General features: G+C 39.0%; 1 protein-coding gene across 2 annotated transcripts; it reads right to left on the bottom strand.

Annotated features, from left to right (window-relative positions):
• Positions 1-106: 106 nt before the first annotated feature.
• Positions 107-9,262, bottom strand: LOC117961182 (reticulon-4-interacting protein 1 homolog, mitochondrial-like). Of its 2 annotated transcripts, XM_034899668.1 has the most exons (10): positions 8,639-9,262; positions 8,394-8,551; positions 6,819-6,887; positions 6,456-6,580; positions 5,890-5,938; positions 5,629-5,765; positions 4,901-5,084; positions 2,280-2,375; positions 1,637-1,807; positions 1,090-1,210 (listed from the first exon to the last, which is right to left on the bottom strand). In XM_034899668.1, the coding sequence occupies exons 1-9, from the start codon at positions 8,934-8,936 to the stop codon at positions 1,670-1,672; spliced, it is 1,254 nt and encodes a 417-aa protein (XP_034755559.1). In that variant the 5' UTR covers positions 8,937-9,262; the 3' UTR covers positions 1,090-1,210; positions 1,637-1,669. The 2 variants fall into 2 exon arrangements, with proteins under 2 accessions (XP_034755558.1, XP_034755559.1); XM_034899667.1 differs by lacking the exon at positions 1,637-1,807 and having other exon boundaries at positions 107-1,210; positions 8,639-9,259.
• Between the last annotated feature and the right edge of the window lie 11,178 nt (positions 9,263-20,440).

Raw genomic sequence — 20,440 nt, 5'->3', positions numbered from 1 at the left:
TGGAATAATCCCTAAGAATGTATTACTACTCGCAGTCTGAACTTTAAATACTTCCTACTTTACAATTAACCAGTAATATATTGAGTCTTATTTTTTGGCTTTTAACTGAATGAATCTGTCATGATGTTAATTAACTTAAACAGTGTTAACACTTTTTATGCAACGTCATATATGTATATATACATACACGTATATATACACACATTATATATAGCCTTATTTTCCAGCTGCATGCTACATTGCGACATGAGGAAACAAAAAAAATAGTTTCTCTTGAAATGTCTCTTTTTCTTTGCTTGATCAAAATCATACAGCAAACTTGTTTTCAGAATGGTAATAAAAATATTTTTGTCAATACATTTTATTAATACATTGTACAGCACATTGAGTCGCACTTGGTTTACGACGATGTACTAAAAGGCAAGATGCTACAGACTTCTTTATTTGTTTTTGCCCAAATTGCCAACTCACATACTGTAATGTGAGATGCAACATGACGTGGGTAGTTGTCAAATAACCTTGACATGGACAAATGCAAAAAAAAAAAAAAATGCAAATGTATTATGGAGCTGCTTCGGCCTCAACTGGTACTGGAGGATAAACCCATCTATTTCTAGCTAACTATGTTCGTAACAGACATTGTTTTATTATGTGACTCCTTATTGATCCATTGCAGTAATCTATACCAAAATATACCAAAAGGCCTGGTTGTACCAGCTGTATGCTGACCTGAATGGTTTTTATTTGTTCAAGGCTGTTAATTATAGTAACAGCAACAATACAGTAAGGCAGCATAACTTAAACACCTTGCGAAGACTTTAAGACAGTACAGGAAGGTGTAAGTTTTAGCGAGAGCAGCAGCCTTTGGCCCGCTCTCATTACAAGCGCAGGTCACGCTTGTAGTCTGCTGCACCTCTACAATAATACAGTCTGCTGCTGTCAGGAGTAGCCTTGTAAAGGTGAAAAGAATCCCAAAGCTAAATTCTCTTGGGATTTTGCTTACTGTCTAGTTTTGTTTGGCCGTTTCTTGAACTTCTTGCTCGGACTCTGCAGTCTCTGTGCGAGTGTTCTGCACCAATTCTTCGGCCTGTCTCTCATCCTCTTCAGCTACCCTGACTACAGTCTTCCCTCTGGCGTGGCCCTGCTCCAACTTCTGAAAAGCCTGGGGCACCTGGGTAAACGGAAACTGGGCCTCCACAACTGGCAAGATCTGCAGTGAACCAGCAGAAAAATATCATGAATATGAGCTTAAAATCACTCAGGAAGTAAGTCAGGAAACAATTAAGCGATCAGATTTTAACATTTAGCATATCAGACATGGGATAAATAGTATTTGGCTTTCGTTTTAATGGCTTGGGGAAATGGATGGGTGGACTGCTTTATTAGACCGCAGAATTAGTGTTGACAGTTTGACGATTAAGTCAATAACATATATTTTCATATGCTTTCTATTGTGCTGATTGGATAAACTCCACGCATTAAGTGCTCTAAACAGAAAATGAATACATTCTCTATCTCCAATACTACTGGATCCAGATTTAAGATGAACAGAGAGGTTTTCCCAAATGCACACCACTGGGAAAACATAGTAATTATACAGTATTTACTCAGTTTAGACAAGCTGATGCTACATCACATCTACTTTCATGGCTGTGAGTGAGGGAGGGGTTCAGAATGTGATGAGGCTGGACAATCCTGTGCTAGTCCAACACAAGCAGCCAGAGGGCTTGTTATTCTGGTCAGCATCTCTTCTAGTTAACAATGAGAAGCGCAGTGGCGTCACACTGGAAACCATCCCCACTTCTGACCGAGGATAGGACATGCACAGAGAGAGAGCGAGCATGTGTTTTGTGCAGGGGGGGCTGTGCATGTCTGTAGCTTCTCGTCATTGGTCTGAGTGTGCTGCTCTCTGTAAGCCCCGGGACAAAAGGACAGAGGTCCCGCACGCTTTTGCGAATGGCTGCTCAGCACTGTTTAAAAATCCATTCACCGTCTCGTGGCGCCTGAGTCAATCGCCCAGAAGCCATCTGTGCACAGCGGGAATGCAATGCTCACTCCTTAAAGCCCAGGGGAGCATTCAATACAGGAATCCCTGGTATGTTCATATTGAATGTGTATGATCTCTATCCCTGCATGAATTTCACTGTTGGACTGATTCACTATCAGGTGATTGGTGTGCAAATGAGAGGATTTGCATCTCCGCATTCTGTCAGTATGCGTGGTTCTGAATGACAAGTATGCCAGGTTGTATAATATTAGTAAGGAAGGCGGCACAGTACCTTCCCTGCGTCCACCAGCTTGCTGACCTCGTCCAGGGCAGGCCCATCTGGCGCATAAAATCCCCACCGATAGAAGACTCCACTTGATATTATGTTCTAAAAGGCAAACGGAGAAGAGAACAATTACAAGTCAGGCAGGTGTGCACTCCCCAGGTTATAGGACACCACAGAGTGATTAACTGGGCTAACAATAAAAAAAAAAAAAAGAGTTTAAACTGTAGTGCTAAAAATACCATGAGCTTACTACTAAAAGTGGAAAATTTGAATATTTTTAGTTACAAAAACCCCCCAAGACATTACAAAAGCCAGGGCACACAATGTTTGCTTGAAGCACGCCGTCATCACCACAGTGACTTGTGTAACAACGGCATACTAAGACCAGCGTTGGGAGTAACTAATTCAATTTTGTTAATATTCTACCCGTTACAATCTCAGTAATGCAAGTTACAGTGCATTTTAACACAACAGTTAGTGGTGGTTTGTTTTTTTAAGAATTCATCAACGCTTCAAAACATTTTTTTTGAAAGGAGTATTATTTCCTGTTGTTGTATTTGATGGTTGAGATGACCGCGGAGACAGATACATTTGCAAGATGGATATTTTTTTTAGGAGTTATTACGATGTGCGAGCTTTCCCGCCTCTGTTCCCGTGGTCAGAGCCACAACCAGAGACGGTACGGACAACATTTGTCTCCAACAGGTGACGGTACGTCACCAAGGACAGCGGTGTGTCCCAGCTGATGAGAGATAGAAACATGTCGGGAATTAATGTTTAGGTTTGCTACAAGTAAATACCACTGAATTTTATCAACAGTGGAATGTAACGATACCGTACTTTAATACAACTGTGAGGTTCTTGATATTTGAGTATTTTCATTTTCTTCTACTTGCCTTTTGTATGTTTTACTTCTCTATTTTTATAGCTTTAATTGATTTACATATTCATATTAATTATACAAAATATTATGGATAATCTATGATCTAGCCTGTTAAATTTGACTTTATTGATCCAGTGGTGAAATTCACAAGCTACCTGCCAAGTCAAACTGCCGCTGTTATTTTGGTGAAAGTAACTAAAACGTAATGCAAAGGTAGTGTAACGCATTACAATTCAAAGACAGTGATAATGTAATATAACTAATTACTCTCAAATGACAGTAACTAGTCATCTATAATGTATTACATTTTGGAAGTAATTTGCTGGCTAAGAGTGAGAAGTAACAGTATGGATTACATTGCTGACACAATCCTATTCAAAGTCCAGCAAGCATCTAAAAAACGAATACAGAAAGGAACAAACCCCCATGGATTAACCTTGAAATTAGACTCTCAATTTTTGATCCTAATTTAATAGTCTGTGACATGACATTAGCCTATCTATCCTTGCTTGCTTGAACGTAACAGCTTCTTCCTGATCAGTCAGTGCTGACAAGAAGTTGAACACCAGAGGGCTCAGTTGTGCTGTGATCTCCCAGATGAAAAGGAGGTGCTGTCAGTGAGGGTGTGACTGCGACGGCTGACCCCGCCAAACTGACCAGCTGGCTGTGACTGTGGACAAAGGGGCCCTGAGGCTTGGCAAGAAACACACAAACACTGGTATTTGCGGGGCAGAGATAGCCGGCTACTATCTGCACAAATACTAAATACTGCTGGTTCAGCAGCACACGCACACATGCACACACGACTCCAACGCTGCTAGCTGTGCTGTCTCCAATGGCCAGGACAACTTGATTCAGTCCCTTGAGAAGCTCCACCCTGTCCTCTCCAATTCATCCATAACCCTCATTACACATGATACTCTACTAATAACGCAGCTAAAGGGACATGACCTACATGCAATAACACAAGGGTTACACCCACGCAGGGACTCAAACTCTTAATGCTCAAGCTCTCTCTTCACCTGCACACAGTCAAATTTATAACACACTGCCGGGTATATTTCTACAGATCAAGCATTAACATTTGCAAAGAGAGGATATGCTACTGAGCTAAGTCAAATTATAACGTGGTTTTCCATCCCCATTTTAACTGAACATCAATTCATATGATCAACTAAATGCAGGGATGCATCAATTTAGAAATTCTGGGTCAATGCCGATGTTTATAATAACAATTTGGTCAATACCGATGTTTTATAGTTGCAGTCAGTGGCTTCTCCTCCAAAGTCAACAGCTGCAGTTGCAGCATATGCTAGTGGACTGTTGTCCAAGTCCGACACCAAAAAAAACAACACAAACATCGGCCACTGCCATCGATGAATGCCACCTTTTTTGCGGATGGGGCGAGGCAAATATAAGCCAATGGGACGAAGTCCTGCATCCCTAACTGAATGGAAATAAAACAAAACTGTCTTCTAGCTGGAACAGGTCTACACCCATTGCACAATGTTTTCCAAGCCACTGAGGATTAAGTATTAAATTTCAGTTTGGGAGCTCCTCTGGTTCACACCTATGCTAATAGCTTTGAGGAATACCAACCAAAAATAAAAACAACAGGACAGTAATAAAAGTTGTTTGCGAGGCGAGTTGATGTGCTTGTCGGACCATAAACAGCAGTAGGATCTTTCACATCAGCACTGTTTTATTCAGCGTTTAAATCCAAATTTGGCTTTGCTCATCTTACCTGTATGGCCTTGCTGTGCAGGGCGAATCCAGTTTGAAACATCCCGCCTGGCAGGCCCATGGTGTCCGTGTTGGAGAGTAAAGGTGTTACCAGTGTGACGTACTTTGCCCCAGACCAGGGCTTCAGCAGGCCCATGGTCCACTGCTCTGTTTCCCCACCCACGCCGTCCAAAATCACATCAAACCTGAGGGAGCCAACCCAGACAGTCAAACTAAAAGGGACCCTGTTAGAAAAAGCCTTAAAATACTAAAAACAGACACACTTTATAGCGAGTTAGTTGTTATGTTTCATCATCTCAGGTCAGTGTCTCACATAGTGCTAGATTTAAAGCGTGTGCTGGGAAAAGATAACTGTTTTGTCTACAAGCTAAAGCCAGGATTTACCAATTTTGTTTCAGGGGGCGGGTAGAGCACCCACTCTGGCCGTGATCCCTGGTTTCCATGGAAACTAGAAAGCAAGTCAGTAAGCAGTTATGCCATGCTGCTGGCAGTAAGATGTTTACCACACTGGGGGGGGGGGGACTTTAAAGTCCTGGATGATTCCTTTTCATTAGCACGTTTATTGGAGTGACAGGCACTAAATCTAATGACAATTCAAAAAAGTCTGGGCCTAGGGCTGGTGAAGAACATTATACTCTGATTTGTTGTTTGAAATAAAAACATAAATTTACTATAGGATTTAATAGTCTGGTTGCTTCTAAAAACACTTTTCACAGCAACAACACATACTTTTCCATCATTCCTAGCTGCTCATGCGCATCTTCTGCTGTGTAGTCCACCACCTCGTCTGCCCCCAGCCCTCTAATAAGGCCTTCGGCATTCTGAGAGCAGGTGACAGTTACGTGGGCACCCCAGGCCTTCAATAACTTCCGGCACACAAGAGAAGAAAACAGAAATTTACACACAGACGCAGCAAATGGCCTTACATTCATGCATTCAAAAGAGTCAAACATAGATTTGGTATAGCTGGTGGAATACACGTTGCCCTACCTGAATAGAGAATGTTCCAACACCTCCTGATCCTCCAGTGATCAAAACTCTAGGAAAAAGGATGAAAAAAAAAAGCAACCAGAGGGTCATTCAATTACTGGTTGACTCATTTAGGCAAAGCAACTATAAGAAGTTGAAGCATCAGGGGGTAAAAGGGGATTTGCAAAATTGGAAACTAACCCTTACATCCAAGAGAAAATGACATTTCCATTAGATTGCACGTCAGGTTCAATTTTTACAACTAAAGCCATGATTTTAAACCCCTTTTGATGCCAATTAGAATGAAATAGAAGACTACTTTCCCCTCTAAAATGAATATGAAATATGTGCCTTGTCAAAGTGTGGGTCAGCATGGCTGGACTGATTTTACAGAAAAAAGAGCACATTTTGAAACCCCAAGACCTTATGGAATTTAATTTAAGGTTTGATAGCCTTGTGCAATATTATTCGGGGACTTATTCATTTTTCCCTGATACTGTGATTTACACTTCTAATGTTCCCTGAATAAGTGGTGAGGGGGTAGAGGGGTTCAAAACAAGGTTATCTAGGATCAGGCTGGTGCTTGCCTTTTATTTGAAGAGCTGTCTCTGCAAAGACCACCTGCATTAACAAGCGCAGACAGAGCAGTGTTGGCTACAAAGGGGATGGATGCTGCCTCTGTGTGACTCAATAATTTTGGTTTATGGGAAACCTGCAAAAAAAAGCCAATGTCAAGAGTGAGAAACAATATTTCCAATTATCAATTCAAAAGCTCAGTCTACTCATCAGAGCTGCTGTGAGGGCAGATAGAAAACAAAAGGCCAATTACATCTCTGCCCTGGTTAATTACCTTGTGTTATTACTGTTGTAACTGCTGCACAACCAATTGCCCCTCTGGGGAAAAAAAAAGTTCTACTCAACTTGAGTTGACCACTGACTCTGTATCTCACCTCATACTCTGTTAGAGTCATAAATTCTGCCAGACTGCCTTGTTTCCATGGGGGAACAGCAGCCCATACCTGGGAACACAAACATGACATTTAACATGCTGAACACGACCCAATTTAACCGGATGCTCTCGGTCTCTGAAGCTGGTTAATCGGCTAGTAAGCCCTTAGTCAGCAGTTCCAGTTCTTATCATTTGTTTTCTAAAAAAACTTTTAATCTGTTTAAACAAGATAACTGAAATATTATATGTGGAAAATGTTACTAGTGTGTATTCACGTGATGACCGAGCATAAAAAGTTAAATCTTTCTTCCAAGAATATTACTGTGGATTACTTGACTATGGAGTTGCTTTCATATAGGTGGGCAATATTATGATGCATTCTGTGAGACAATATGAATGTGTTTTGCCTTAAAATTATGGATAGAATTGAAAATAAAATACCTTTTCTACTTTTTTGCGTGCAAAAAAAGCAGAATATTTTTTTGGATTGGTACTTAATGGTGAGGACTAAATCATATTGTTATACTATTGTGGCTATTGTTATAACATACTTGTGATTGCATTTTACAATGAAAGAAACACATTTGACACAGAGGTAGGTTTATATGTCATGAAAATATAGGTATTAAGCCCTTAAAGGGACATTGCAGCCATTTTTTAAAATGGTTGACTAATAGCCACCACTCCAGGATTAGTCCTCTGTCTCAACACAGCCATAAGGAGGCTGATAGTAGAATGTCACCTCACGGCCATCAGACTATATTGAGGGTTTCTGTTGATTCAGATGTTGTAGTGCTTGCTGTTTTTGTGATGCAAAGTCTTAAAGAAGGGACAGAACTTTGGCTTGCATTCGGAACATGCAAACATTTCAGATACCTTGCATCACCTTATATTTCAAAGGGCCTTGGATCTGAAAGGGCATGTGCACTTCCAATGTTCCATGCTTACGCTGGGTATGACAGTGTTCAGCTTTGTTAGTTCTGACATCCGATCTAATCAGCTTGGCAGGTCATAAAATGATTTTTGCTGAATGTGTTGCTTTTATTGTAAAAATGCACAATTGTTTTGAACATTTCAACCCAGCTGCAACACATGTTGGTGTGTTCAACCAGTGGTTCCTAACCATTTTGGCTTGCGACCCATTAAAATCAAACAATGTCTACTTAAGACGTCTCATTAATGGCTCCGTTATGTCCATGGCAACCAGGACAACAGAAGGTTTCTTTACACCCGTTTTATGCTTAATGTTTTTAGAGTCAAGAGAAGGTAAAATGATTCATTTTTTTTACAAGAAAAAAATCAATGATTAGAGAAACATTGTGAGCAGTGTTGCAAATCAATGAGCAGGACTGTATGGCAACAATTGATTTACATATGATTTATTCATCAATATGGTGCAGGACCTTGATTTCATGGATATTCAGTTGGCTTGATTAACCACAAAAAATTGTTCTGTCTAGTTATCTCATCAATAATTAGTTTCACAATTAATTTTCTAAGTGAAACATTGCAAATTACAAGTACAGTCATACAGTGTTACATCTTCAAAAAGATGGGTGTGTGGTGTATCGCTTACCTCATCTCCTGGAACAAAATGGGTAACCTCCGATCCACAATCAACCACTACACCAGACACATCACGACCCAGAATCAGAGGAAACTCACTATCATTGTTGTTGTCAATCACAGACAATGGATCCCTTCTTAATTTAAGCATTTTAGCTCCATAACCACCTGGAAATAGACAGAGCGAGCAGGTTAGATAACAACTTACATTAGCCACGTTGTTCAACCTTTGATGAACATTAGTTCAACACTTACCCCTCATAAAGATATCAAGAGGGTTGAGACTAGCCGCGTGGACTTTAATCATCACTTCAGAGGGATAATTGACAGTGGGGACGGTGATATCTTCCGCGAACTTTAAAACTCCATTAGTACCATACTGATCAATGACCCAGGCTGACATAAAGCTCTGCAGTCTTGAAGGTGAAGTGCTGAAATTTCTCCTGAAGCACACACTCCAGTCTGGCCTGGCCAATGTTTTGGTCGAGTCTGCTGCTTTCGCGGTGAACAAAGACACGAGCCTGGTTGACGCCATAGCTCTGACAGAAGACATTTTCGTCTTTCACCTGGCTGTGCCTACAAGGTCAGTTTTTGAAACGGCAAGTCATTTGGAAAAGCACTTGTCACTAACTTTGCTTACGTTAGCTAGCTAGGTAACTATTAGCTACTAAGCTAATACTAGCATGTCCACGTCGTCAGCGCTTAATGCAAAAGCAACAATGTACAAATGGGTCAAATATATAAGCGACAAGGCCGTTTTGCACGTTATCGAGCGTTACATTAAGCTAAAGTAAGAACAACTGTTAGCTAATTAACACACCCCTCTAGCTACAGAACAAGCTAGCTAACCCTTGAACTCACAACGATAGCCAATCAACATTCTGTAGCTAAAACACCGGCCAATAGAGTAAGAGAATGACTCTGACGTATGGCTAAAAATAATAATAATAATAATATGTACTTTTTTAATATTTGAAATAATGAAGACAAAATTAGCTTTTCATACTCTTTTCGTGATATAATATGTCACCATATAGAAATACAAATACATTGATATTCGAGTTATTGGCTTTTTTTTATTAATTACTTGCGAAATTTATTAAAACTGTATTGAAGCTTAATTTTTTTTAAATTGGACTTAAAATATCAAATACAATCTATGAGATCCAATGAAAGTAAAAGGACATAACTTTAATACATTTATGTGATATATATACTGTATATACGATTTTTCTTGTACATAAACCCTATTGCCTACATTCTGTACGCAAAGCCTAAGTAATTAGTTGTATTTCATTTTATTATAAATAGTAGAGACCTCTGGTGCAATGGTTTATTGAATGCAATAATACATCCTGTTGCCTGTAATGTGTTGTGTTATAGTTTGTTTTCACACAAAAATAGCAATGATGATAAAACGTTTTAATATAATACATTGTATATATAGTAATATGATATGACATGAAAATTATAATAAACACGTTTTATATCAAAACAATGTACAGTAACAAGCCAAAGCATCAACAAAACTAAACCCTAATAGAGGAGAAAGACTTGAATTGCATTGGCTCCAGTAAGGCTCAAACACAAAAATCCATTATGTTGCAATAATTTCCTATTATCATAAAGATGCAAGTGTACATGAAAAAAATATAACCCAATATGCTTGAGAGGTTCACTCAACAGTAAAGTGACTGCTGAGTGCTGCATCAGCTGGAGACAATGGGCTGAAATACATGCAGAGCACTATTTCAGCGAAGAAAAGCGAAGGAAAATGGGCAGAAAACATTATCTGTTTATGTCTGAGCAACACACAGGGGATTGCATTGGGGCTTGTTTTAATGTTTACATGATGCTTTACTGTTATAACATGACTTTGGCATATCATGTCTTAAAGATCCATTTGGGGAATGTGGTTACAAAGCAAAACAGCTGCCCTTGCTGTTGACCATTGTAGATCACTGCTGCAAAAGCTATATGACCTCCCATCAGAAGATCTCATGAGGCATGAAAAGTAAGCTGAAGAAACAGCTTAGTCACCTCATATTGTTCTAATTACAGGCTGGTGAATCAATTAAATTAAACAAATCACTCTTGTCTCATGCAAATGACACATGACAGCAAGCTGAATCGATGTGTTATTTTTCAAGAGGCAAAAAGGGAGAAACGGCAGAGAACGGGGGCCTGTGGCTGTGTAATGATTCAGCATGAAACCTGGCAACAAACAGCACTGTCATTAGGATCACAACTCCCAGGGGAACGAGGGCACACTGGAAATTGGGTGCTTTGTCCATGCTGGCTCATTACAATGGGTCTGTCTAATGAATTATACCCTTGGTTGCGGCTCCAAAAACCTTCAATTGTATGTTGCTTAGAGTAAAGTGTGTCATCTTTTAGGCAGCACTATGATAAAAATACCCACTATTAAAAAAGTCGTGTTGACCAGCTACACAAAACAAGAATTGTTCAGACTAAGAGAACAGCATCTGTCTTAAATTGGTGGGTTTTTTTTAGGAGGGTCATTCCTTTCCAGAAACACCATGTGGAGCTTTTTTAGGCCTCCTTTCCATCCAGGGACCTGTGGCCCAAATTATATGGCTGCTCTAATAAAAAATGCAGCTTTGATCTAATTTAATTTAGTGGTCGAAAATGGCCTTCAACATCTGACTAAGGACACTCCAGCCTCACCCATCAGGTCACCTATCCCTGACGCGCTTAACAAAATATATTACTTGCCATGTCATAGACATAATGATAGGTATTTTTTTTTATTTGCATCTTTCTCACCTGTTCATTTTTATATTTCTTTTATTCTTTTAAGTTCTTCCCAGTGCCAAACAAACCAATTAGCAGACAAATCTCCAGATGCTTGGCACACTACAGCTTGACACCTGTGGTGAGGTTGGCCATGAATGGCCACTCACTGCTTAAATGATCACGCTGTCCTTGTTTGTAATATACAGCTCTTTGTGACCCACCACACAGAGAAAGAGAGGAGGACTGTGCAGTGTGCCCCTCTTACTAGCTGGGCTCTGAGATTATATTTTTAGAATGAACGATTGGTTTCTCTCCTTGGTAACTGCCCCATTTTTTCTTGAAGGGGTCAGACACAAGTACAGTGGATACTGACTGTGGTGTAGAGAAATTTTAAGGAAACTTTTTTTTTGCTATTGTACATATGACATATGTCTCTTAGTTGTACATGATTGTAAAATGTTGTCAAATGAGAGGCCTGTGAGATGAACACATCCGTGTTGTGTGTCCGCAGAAGAATTTGTGTATAATTAGCTAGACTTGCAGGTCTGCCCCTATAACAAAATATACATAATAAAAAGATTTTAAAGCATAACTCTCGCCAAAATGCAACCCAGGGGTCTTTTTGTGAATGTATCCGAGTCAAACTTTTGTTTGAAAGCATAGTTAGGATGGAAGCACAACTTTTAAGATTCACCGTATTCTCATTTTGGGTTAAATTACCTTTTGAATGGGAGAGCTAGGGGCACTTTTATGATCATCAACATTTCTATTTTTAAAACACTACAAACACTGAAACTTTCGGAAACTGAAACTATCACCAATGTCACTACACATGAACTCAAGCATTGAAAACGTTGTTTGTGTACACAAACTCTTTTTGACTTGCGGGATGGCCGGAAAAACCAACAGCTAAAGCGAGTCTTTTTAGTAAGCTCTATGTACACAAACAATGTTCTCAATGCTCGAGTTCATGTGTAGTGACCCTGGTGATCCTTTGAGCTGTTTCAGTGTTTTCAGCACTTGTTAGTGTTTTAAAAATAGGGATTTTGATGTGATCATAGAAGTACCCCTAGCTCTTCCGTTCAAAAGGCAATTTGACCAAAAAACAAGAATGCGGTAAATCTTAAAAGTGGTGCTTCCATCCTAAATATGCTTTTAAACGAAAGTTTGACTTGGGTACATTCACAAAAAGAACATACTTTGTTGAGAGTTATGCTTTAACATGTGCAATTTATATATAAATGCTATCTTGCCATTGTTGGCACTTTGGAGATCATATTACCAGGTCACAGGCTTCCCAATAATAACACAAAAATTTCCTATCATATGACTATGTCCACTATTCGTAAGATGTCTAGATTGCAGTGTTTTTTATTTTGTTCATTTTACATTTTAATATTGTCACATTTAAATTAGTCGACAATTAGGATTACAGGACTGAGGTTGATCATTTCCATGAATGGTTAAATCCAAAATCACTAATTTTAAGCATCTAAAAAAAAAGAAATGGTGATTGATTTTAGGAAAAGGCCCCCTCCACTGCAACTGTTACTATTCAAGGGACAGTCATTGAGACTGTGGAGGAGTATGAGTAACTCACCTGGTCTGCCAACACAGCAATGGCTCTATTTTTTAAGGAAACTGCATAGTTTTAATATAGCAACTCTCAACAACTCTGACATCATTTTATTTACCTTCATTCAGAGTGTGGCAACTTCTGCCATCCACTTTCACAGAACAAATTCTCCTCGGGGCAATAAAGATTTAATTCAATAGGCACATACTCTTATCAAGATCATGCATGACATTGTTCAAATTAAATATTTACAGCAAAAATGGATTTACTCAGGTGTGTCAACATCCTTTTGCATAATGTTGACTTATTGGTTCAAATGTCTGCAAATGCACTTTAGCATGACTTTACACTCAGAAGATTCAGGAGGTTGATACTTTATAACCTTAGCAATGAAATGCTTCCTCTGGATTGTTGTCTTAAATGCAGCCCTGTTCTCTGTTGTAATTAACAAAACAACATCCAGAGTATTGGCTGCAACACCTAAAGTAATAGTTCAACATTTTGGGGACTATGTGCTTATCTGCTTTTTGGTGGAGAGTTAGATGAGAAGAATGAAACCTTGCAATGGAAATTGAATACGATGCTACAGCCAACCTAGCTTAGCTTAATTAAGGATAAAGATCAGAAACCAAGGTAAATGGGAAATCCTGTCAAACAGATACTTGTTGTTTTTACACTTTTTTGCACAAAATTAAACAACATGCAATATGTAGGCAGGCAGATTTTGTTACCTGAGCTAAGCTAAGCTAATCAGCTCCTTGGGGTATAGTTTCATATCCAATGGACACTGTGGGACTCGTCTTCTCATCTAACTCTCCAACAGAAATCAAATAAGTGTTTTTCTCAAAATGTTGAACTAGTCCTTAAAAAAGAATTTTTGAATAATTCCAAGATGGATGGGTTTGAAAACATTCTACTGTTGTAATTAGGATTACTTGTTTTTGCTATTTGCTCCTTTAAGGCTGAACATCTTTATTACATAGTAAACACTCCTGTTGCTTTTTTTTTTTACATATCCTTGAGTCAGATATGAGAAGAGGCATCTGTTTTTATGCTTTATGAATGCACATGATTTGTAAATCCTGTTTGCGCCACATTGTGAGCCACTTACACTCTGAAAGGTTGAGCAAAAACCCTGTAGGTTTGTTCAGTCTGGTTCACAAATTAACTATTTCAACAACTTTACACCTGCAGGGATTAAATGTAATCCAAACAGGTCTTTTGCAAGAGAACATTGCACTTACACAAATACAATTAAAGTTTCTCCACAGTCCATGATGTCTTACACCTAATTGGGAAGCCATCTGATGAAATAAACCACATTCATTATACAAATGTCAGTGCCTGCTGTTGGAGTGTAGGAAGAAGAGAGCGCTGGGAGGAGGTGCGGAGGGGCTGTGAGTCGAGCTGACAGGCTGCTAATGAGATACCAGGCAACTAAGCGGCCCAATTTCTAACATAGTAGTTGGGTGTATGATATAATGAGGCACACTGCAAAGTTACGGTTTGTCATCTTGTAGTTTTTTTTAAAACTGTAGACCATTTCCATCCTCATCGTTACATGTCTCCAGCAGGTTTTCATGTTGAACAGGGTCAGCCTCTGTCCTTTACAAAAACATTTCAGCAATGTTTAAATAGTTTTGTCTCTATGTCCGACATTCATTTTGCTATTCAAATTCACTCATCACATTCATCACAATCTCAATGCAGTAGTCGGTGAGATGCGTTTTTGGGAACAGAATTTAAGGCCTTATCTGATATCCCTTCTAAGATGAAAAGGCTTGTTATTGTCAGCAAAAATTATATCACTGGGACAGAATGTTTTTTTTAACAGCATTTACCTTGGCTTAAAAGCATGGCCGAGAACATCTTTATGTAAACATGACGTGTAACTCAATAACGGCATGTAAGCTGAGTAGAAAAAAACATTTGGGCAATCATCTTCTGTATGGCATCAGCAGAGGTGTTTTTCTTCTGCTGGGGAGTCTGAGGTTCCCGCTCTGGGATTATGGTTACGCTGGTAGTAGCAGTTGTATGTTTCAGCACCACACATTAGCCACTTGTCACGCTGTGCTTTTATATAAAAAGACAAACTTCATCCAAACTGTTGTCAAGTGTTCAATAGTGGATGGTAAGTACACACTGTAATCTTTAGACCTTTTCTGAAACATTCAAAGCAATAGGTATTTATTTTGGATATACAGGTATACTTTCTTGCAGAGAGTTATATGAGTAACTCTGTCTGGAGACTGATATCAATCTTCTCATCTAACTTTTGACGAGAAAACTTAGAAAGTGTTTTTCCCAAAATGTCAAACTTTTCCTATTAACTCATGTAACCCAATTTAAAAGCTCCCATTACATCAAACATTTTAAAAACAAATAGCAGGACCTTGAAGGGCACACACCTGAACAGGTCAAAAGGGTTTAAGATAAAAAAAGAAAACTCTTGATCAGCTCTAAGCTCAACTAGTGACAACTCAAGGTACACATCAGAGGTGGGGTGCATCCTGGTTTGAGACATTGTAAAATGAACTTACATCAATTAACTGATCAACAGTTTCACATTTTCTGTGCAAGTCTGACCGTAACAAAATGCTCAGTCTATGAAAGAAAAATGTAATATTTAATAATAGAAATAATAGAAATATTTTAAAAAACAAGGTTTGTGGGAAGTGAAAATCATCACTTCATCCAACAGCAGCAGTGGCAGCAGCTCTTTTGCCAAAGTTTCCTGTTGTCCTCTTCTTTGGACATTGGGACGTAGTGGTTGTGGAAAAGATTCCTTTAGTTTCCTGTTCAGGGGATAGCTCTTCACTTCAGCACTGAGTGAAGATGACCATAACTAATGAAGTTGAAGAAAAGAGGATTAATAATGCTCAGTGGATGGCAGTTTAACATATAAAACATATCTCAGAGGATCTTGTAAACCACTTTGCCACAAATAAATCCTCCACTGGTTTGACTTTCTTAAAAATAATTGGCCAAAAGTATCTGCATATTTGTTTTTACTTGGATTCTCCCAACACAACAGAAGTAAACAGTTCTAAACTTTGAGCTTTGGTCAAAATGGTCAAATTGAAAAGCTGTTGGCATTGGTCTTTAAACATACTGTATGTGTTTGCCTTTTTTTTTTTCTTAGCTGCACACAGCTGAAATTCAAAAAGCCTAAACGTCTAAATTTGACAAACAATAAAACATCAGACCCCCCTCAGACATTCCTGGCTATTTAAGCGTGTGCATCTTTCCATTTCTGACAGGCGAGTGTAACTTAAAGAAAAAGCATTAATTCTCTGTTGCCTCATAGACCAGATGGTACTGACACATGCAGACTCTCTCTCTCCGCATGCATCAGTGTATTCAACAGTCATTGTGTGCAGGATTAGTGCATGGACAGTACATTGGAGGTTTCTGGCCGGGGCTTCTCGTATAGCCTCCTTTCGACGCAGAGTGGGTGTAAGCTATTCCCAACAAACAGGTGCCATCATGTGGCATCAGGTGTCCTCCCAAAAGGTTAGACAGGAAGGGGAGGATGGTTTGCCCCAGATATACTGTAGGCCTACAGTTAGTTAGATCAGAGCTGCTCTCAGAGGACATTCTGAGTTTAGTGGGCAGCAACAGCAGGACAGTGGTGCTTTAAATGTGGGATACAACCTGATTTGCTTGAATGTGAAATCAGGTAAGCTACGTGGGCTCTGCACTCATGTCATGCTAAACAGATCATACGCAAAGCTCACAAAAAGATGTAAAGAATGTTACTTTATGTTGTCAGATTGAAGTGTCCTACACCTGTGGGATCTCAGAGGGCATTGAGTGTGTCAGGCGTTGTTATAGCAAAGAGAAATGACAAATACTCATCATCTGAGTCTGACTTAGCAAGTGCACATGTACCCAGCAGGACAGTTTTCCTGGATTGGTGTCAAACATCTTTCTGATGTTTGGTTTCCATGACGACCGCACCGTCTGGATGTGAACCACTGAAACTCCAGACAGCAACTGAGGATCCATTAATGCACCTAATTGACAAGCTACATTTGATTAGGGAAAATGAGAGCCAAACAGATTTATAGAGGTCTGTCTCCTTCTTTGCTAATTGATCCACTTTAGCTGTCTGTTGGTACAGCAAGTGGGGAGCCTCATTGTGTCTAAAAAGCAACACGCTTCCTTACTGGGGTAGGGCAGAAAGAACAACTGACCATCTGGCAGGAAGGTCCTTTAACAGATTTACAACCGTTTCCTTTTTCCTTCCTCTATTCAAGTCATTAGGGAAGGAATGTACCTGTAGTCCTTTTTTAGCGATGTCAGGTGGCGTTACTTCTTGTTGATATATTTGTGTATGCGTCATGGTGCAGGTTGGCACAGTTTATTTTTGTTGCCGTTTGTAGCCCCCGGGCTGTCTACAGAGGCCGTGTTTTTTTGCAGTGTGTTCTGAGGACAGGCAGCTCTCGGATAGTGAGGAGATGTTTGCTGTATGTAACAACAAGTGTTGTAACCTAAAACACGCGTGACATCACTTACAGCACCTTTGACATTAATTTACAATTGATTCTCATTTTAAACATCAGAGAAAAAAATCTGAAAGCAATCTTTTCTGCTGTTTAGTTGCTGTTTAGTTTCTGACATTTCAATGTTATGTACACGGCATGGTTTCCAGCAACGCTTCAATCAGCACTAATCAATTAAATAACCGCAGGCACTAATCAGTCAACAATGTGGCAACATGGAGCAGCAGAATTGTTAAAAGCTGTTTTCAAATATTTTCAAAGGAAGGCAATAAAATTGTGATTATGTGTAAACTATTATTAGTCAGCACAGATGTTAATTATGAACAGAAAATTCAGAAGACAAAAGTGATGATCTTGTTTAATTACAGATTTGCACCGAACCAGTTTTGTCCCTCTGCAATTGGGTCCTGTTCGGCAGCTCGATCAATAAAAACAAAAGAAAATGAAGAGCTTGGGGAAAGAAGCTTACTCTTAGGATTGAAGGAGGATGCAGCGCAACGGTTTGTGTCATCCATGGTCAGGGAGAATTCTGGTGCCGCAATAAAAATGCAATTAAAATCGTATTCATCCATTAGCACAAGATGTGTGTTTTGCAGTGATGAGATCACTTCTATATTATTCTATCTTTAGCTGTTTCATGCTTGTCTGTTTTATCAACTAATGTTGTTCCATACGAATGGTGTCTCTATTATTGTGGTTTATTGTGAAATTTACTAAGGAGTTTGTTGGTATTGTGTTTTTGCAAGTCATTGATTTTTCACCACTGTCCTTTTGTCTGTCTGTCTTTGTTTTAAGCCTTTCTGTAAATTGAGAAAAACTGTGAAAAAAAAAAAAAAACAATAAAAAAGAAACTGTTGCAATTTTGACATTAATAACCAGGGAAACTAATTTGTACTTGTTGTATTTGTAAGAGAGACTAGACAGATGAGGAAACATGAACGGCAACAGCTTGTTCTAATCATAGAAGAGAAGATAAGATTTGCATAAACAAGGTAGAAGAGTGATGATCAGGATAATTTAATCAGTACATAATATATCCCTGTTAGAGCCTTAAAAACCACAGAGCATGTGAAGGAAAATCAGTTAAGAGCAAATGTAATGATTAACTGACTGGCAGTGTGTGTATAGTGATGTGGATAGGCATGTGTTTACCCTAATAATCACAATAAATATTAAGGTTAGGTTATTTCCAGCTTTACAGAAGGTTTTTATTAAATGTGTCAGAGCGCCACATAATTTAACATTACATTTCAAATATTTAGCTCCTTTTTCCATCATCACATTCACTAAACGCATTTACTTTTGATGTTTGGTTTACACAAAAGTGCATGGTTCCTAATCATAAAAACACAATTAGAATTATAATGTACTTTTCAATCAATTGTTTAAAATGAGAAAGTGTGGCCATGATATACTTACGTACTCTGAGGCACTAAAGCTCCTGTGTGTACAGTACAAAGGAAGACATTGTATTTTCTATTAATGGTCAAGATAATTGTTTTGATGCCATAACTTCAGCTTCTAGCTGTTGTCTTTTTTTGTCTGTTCCAAGCAAGTTAAGGACCAGTTGTTGTTCTCTGAAAAGGAGCTGTACTGATTACACTGTGAAAACAGCGTGTGAGCAGCTGCTGTTAGTTTTATTAGCTGATTTTACAATTTGAGATGAGGTAAACAATTCTAACCTCAGTAATATGCCATGTATGGAGAGAGGATATTTGGGCACTAGGCAACAAGGACAGGGTCGGACAGGTGTTACACCGAGCCTCACACATTTGTCAGAGGTGTAAACTGTATTATTCATGAGCCCAAAGACAATCTCCTGGATAGAGTGGAAGCTATAAACTCTCCCATGCAGCGGACACCCAGGGTAAAAAGGCAAAATTCACGGAGTTTGGACCACATATTGGTGAAATATATAGATTTGTTATCTAAAAATCTACTTTATTGTTCCTAAGCAACCGTTTAGTGACTTGTCTTACTCTAGACCTGAAACTTGACACAAGTCAGGGGAGCCCTTAATGACAGAAACGTGACTGCTGTATCTTGTATCAGTTACGTTACTGCCACACAAACAGGTGAAAACATTTACTAGTGTTCACAGAGCGACGGTGAATACACATACACCTCTCTCCCATTTCACAGCACAGTGTATGAATAATAACCGTTTAATCGCACCACTTGCATTTACACAAAGACATATATGAAAGGCCCTGACGAGAGCAGTGTCCATGTGGGTTGGGAGTAGAGTATTACATGTGATTGTGAAGTTGTCCCCTGCAACACTGGCGGCTGTCTGAATAATTAATAAAGCCAATCAATGATTAAAGGTCTGCTTGGTGTCACGCATCACACTAGAAGACAGGTCATTGTTTGTCTTCAGGATTATGGACATATACGTTGAGGTAGACTGACAGTCAAGATATGGTAGAAGAGACAGGAAGTCAAACATACAGGGAAATATACAGAGAAAAAGTAGAAGATACTCCTTTCCTTCTTTTTCTTTTAATAAAAGCTAATTAACTTACATTATTGATCACATAGAGTGACATTCAAAATATAAAAAACATTCCATTTACTGTTTGATATATTTGTTCCAATTTTTTTCTTGACTTTTTATTGCTATTTGATGTTACGTAATAACAACCTAACCCATACCGACATCATTGAAGCGTACACGGTTGCTTTCCTTGCTAACAGCATGTGTCTAATGGACATTTCCAGGGAAAATAAACCCTCTGGAAACCAGGACGTATTGCTTCTGATGTTACTGGAAGCCGCAACTCTGGCTTATTCAGTACTATCAGAATGATATAGATGCACTAGATAAACAGAAAAAGACAAGCGCTTTACTAACTTCATCAACATCTTTGACCGATAGGAAGTGCTTTAGGTGGAGGTTTCAGCAATCTGTGGTCAAAACTGATAAACCGAGAATCTTGTGGAGATGTTTTACTTCTCATTTTGGCTCTCAGAGACCCATCTCTATAGAACAGACTCACACTGTATTTACAGGAAACAATTGACCATGGAACGCTAAAGCGCAATACAACAACACCACTACTTGTAATGACTTCCAAAACTGCAGTAGACTTCAATCAAGAATTATCTGTTAGAGTCAGGCATGTGATATGGTGTGTTGGTTTGCATGATATATTGCCCATCTCCCATAAATTGAAAGAACTTAAATATTACCTCTCTATGTGTCAGCTTGCAGCAACA

The sequence above is a fragment of the Etheostoma cragini genome, chromosome 18 (assembly GCF_013103735.1).
Source record: "Etheostoma cragini isolate CJK2018 chromosome 18, CSU_Ecrag_1.0, whole genome shotgun sequence".
Classification (NCBI taxonomy): domain Eukaryota; kingdom Metazoa; phylum Chordata; class Actinopteri; order Perciformes; family Percidae; genus Etheostoma; species Etheostoma cragini.
Note: the sequence above shows the minus strand (reverse complement) of the source record. Positions and strands in the feature narration are given on the sequence as shown.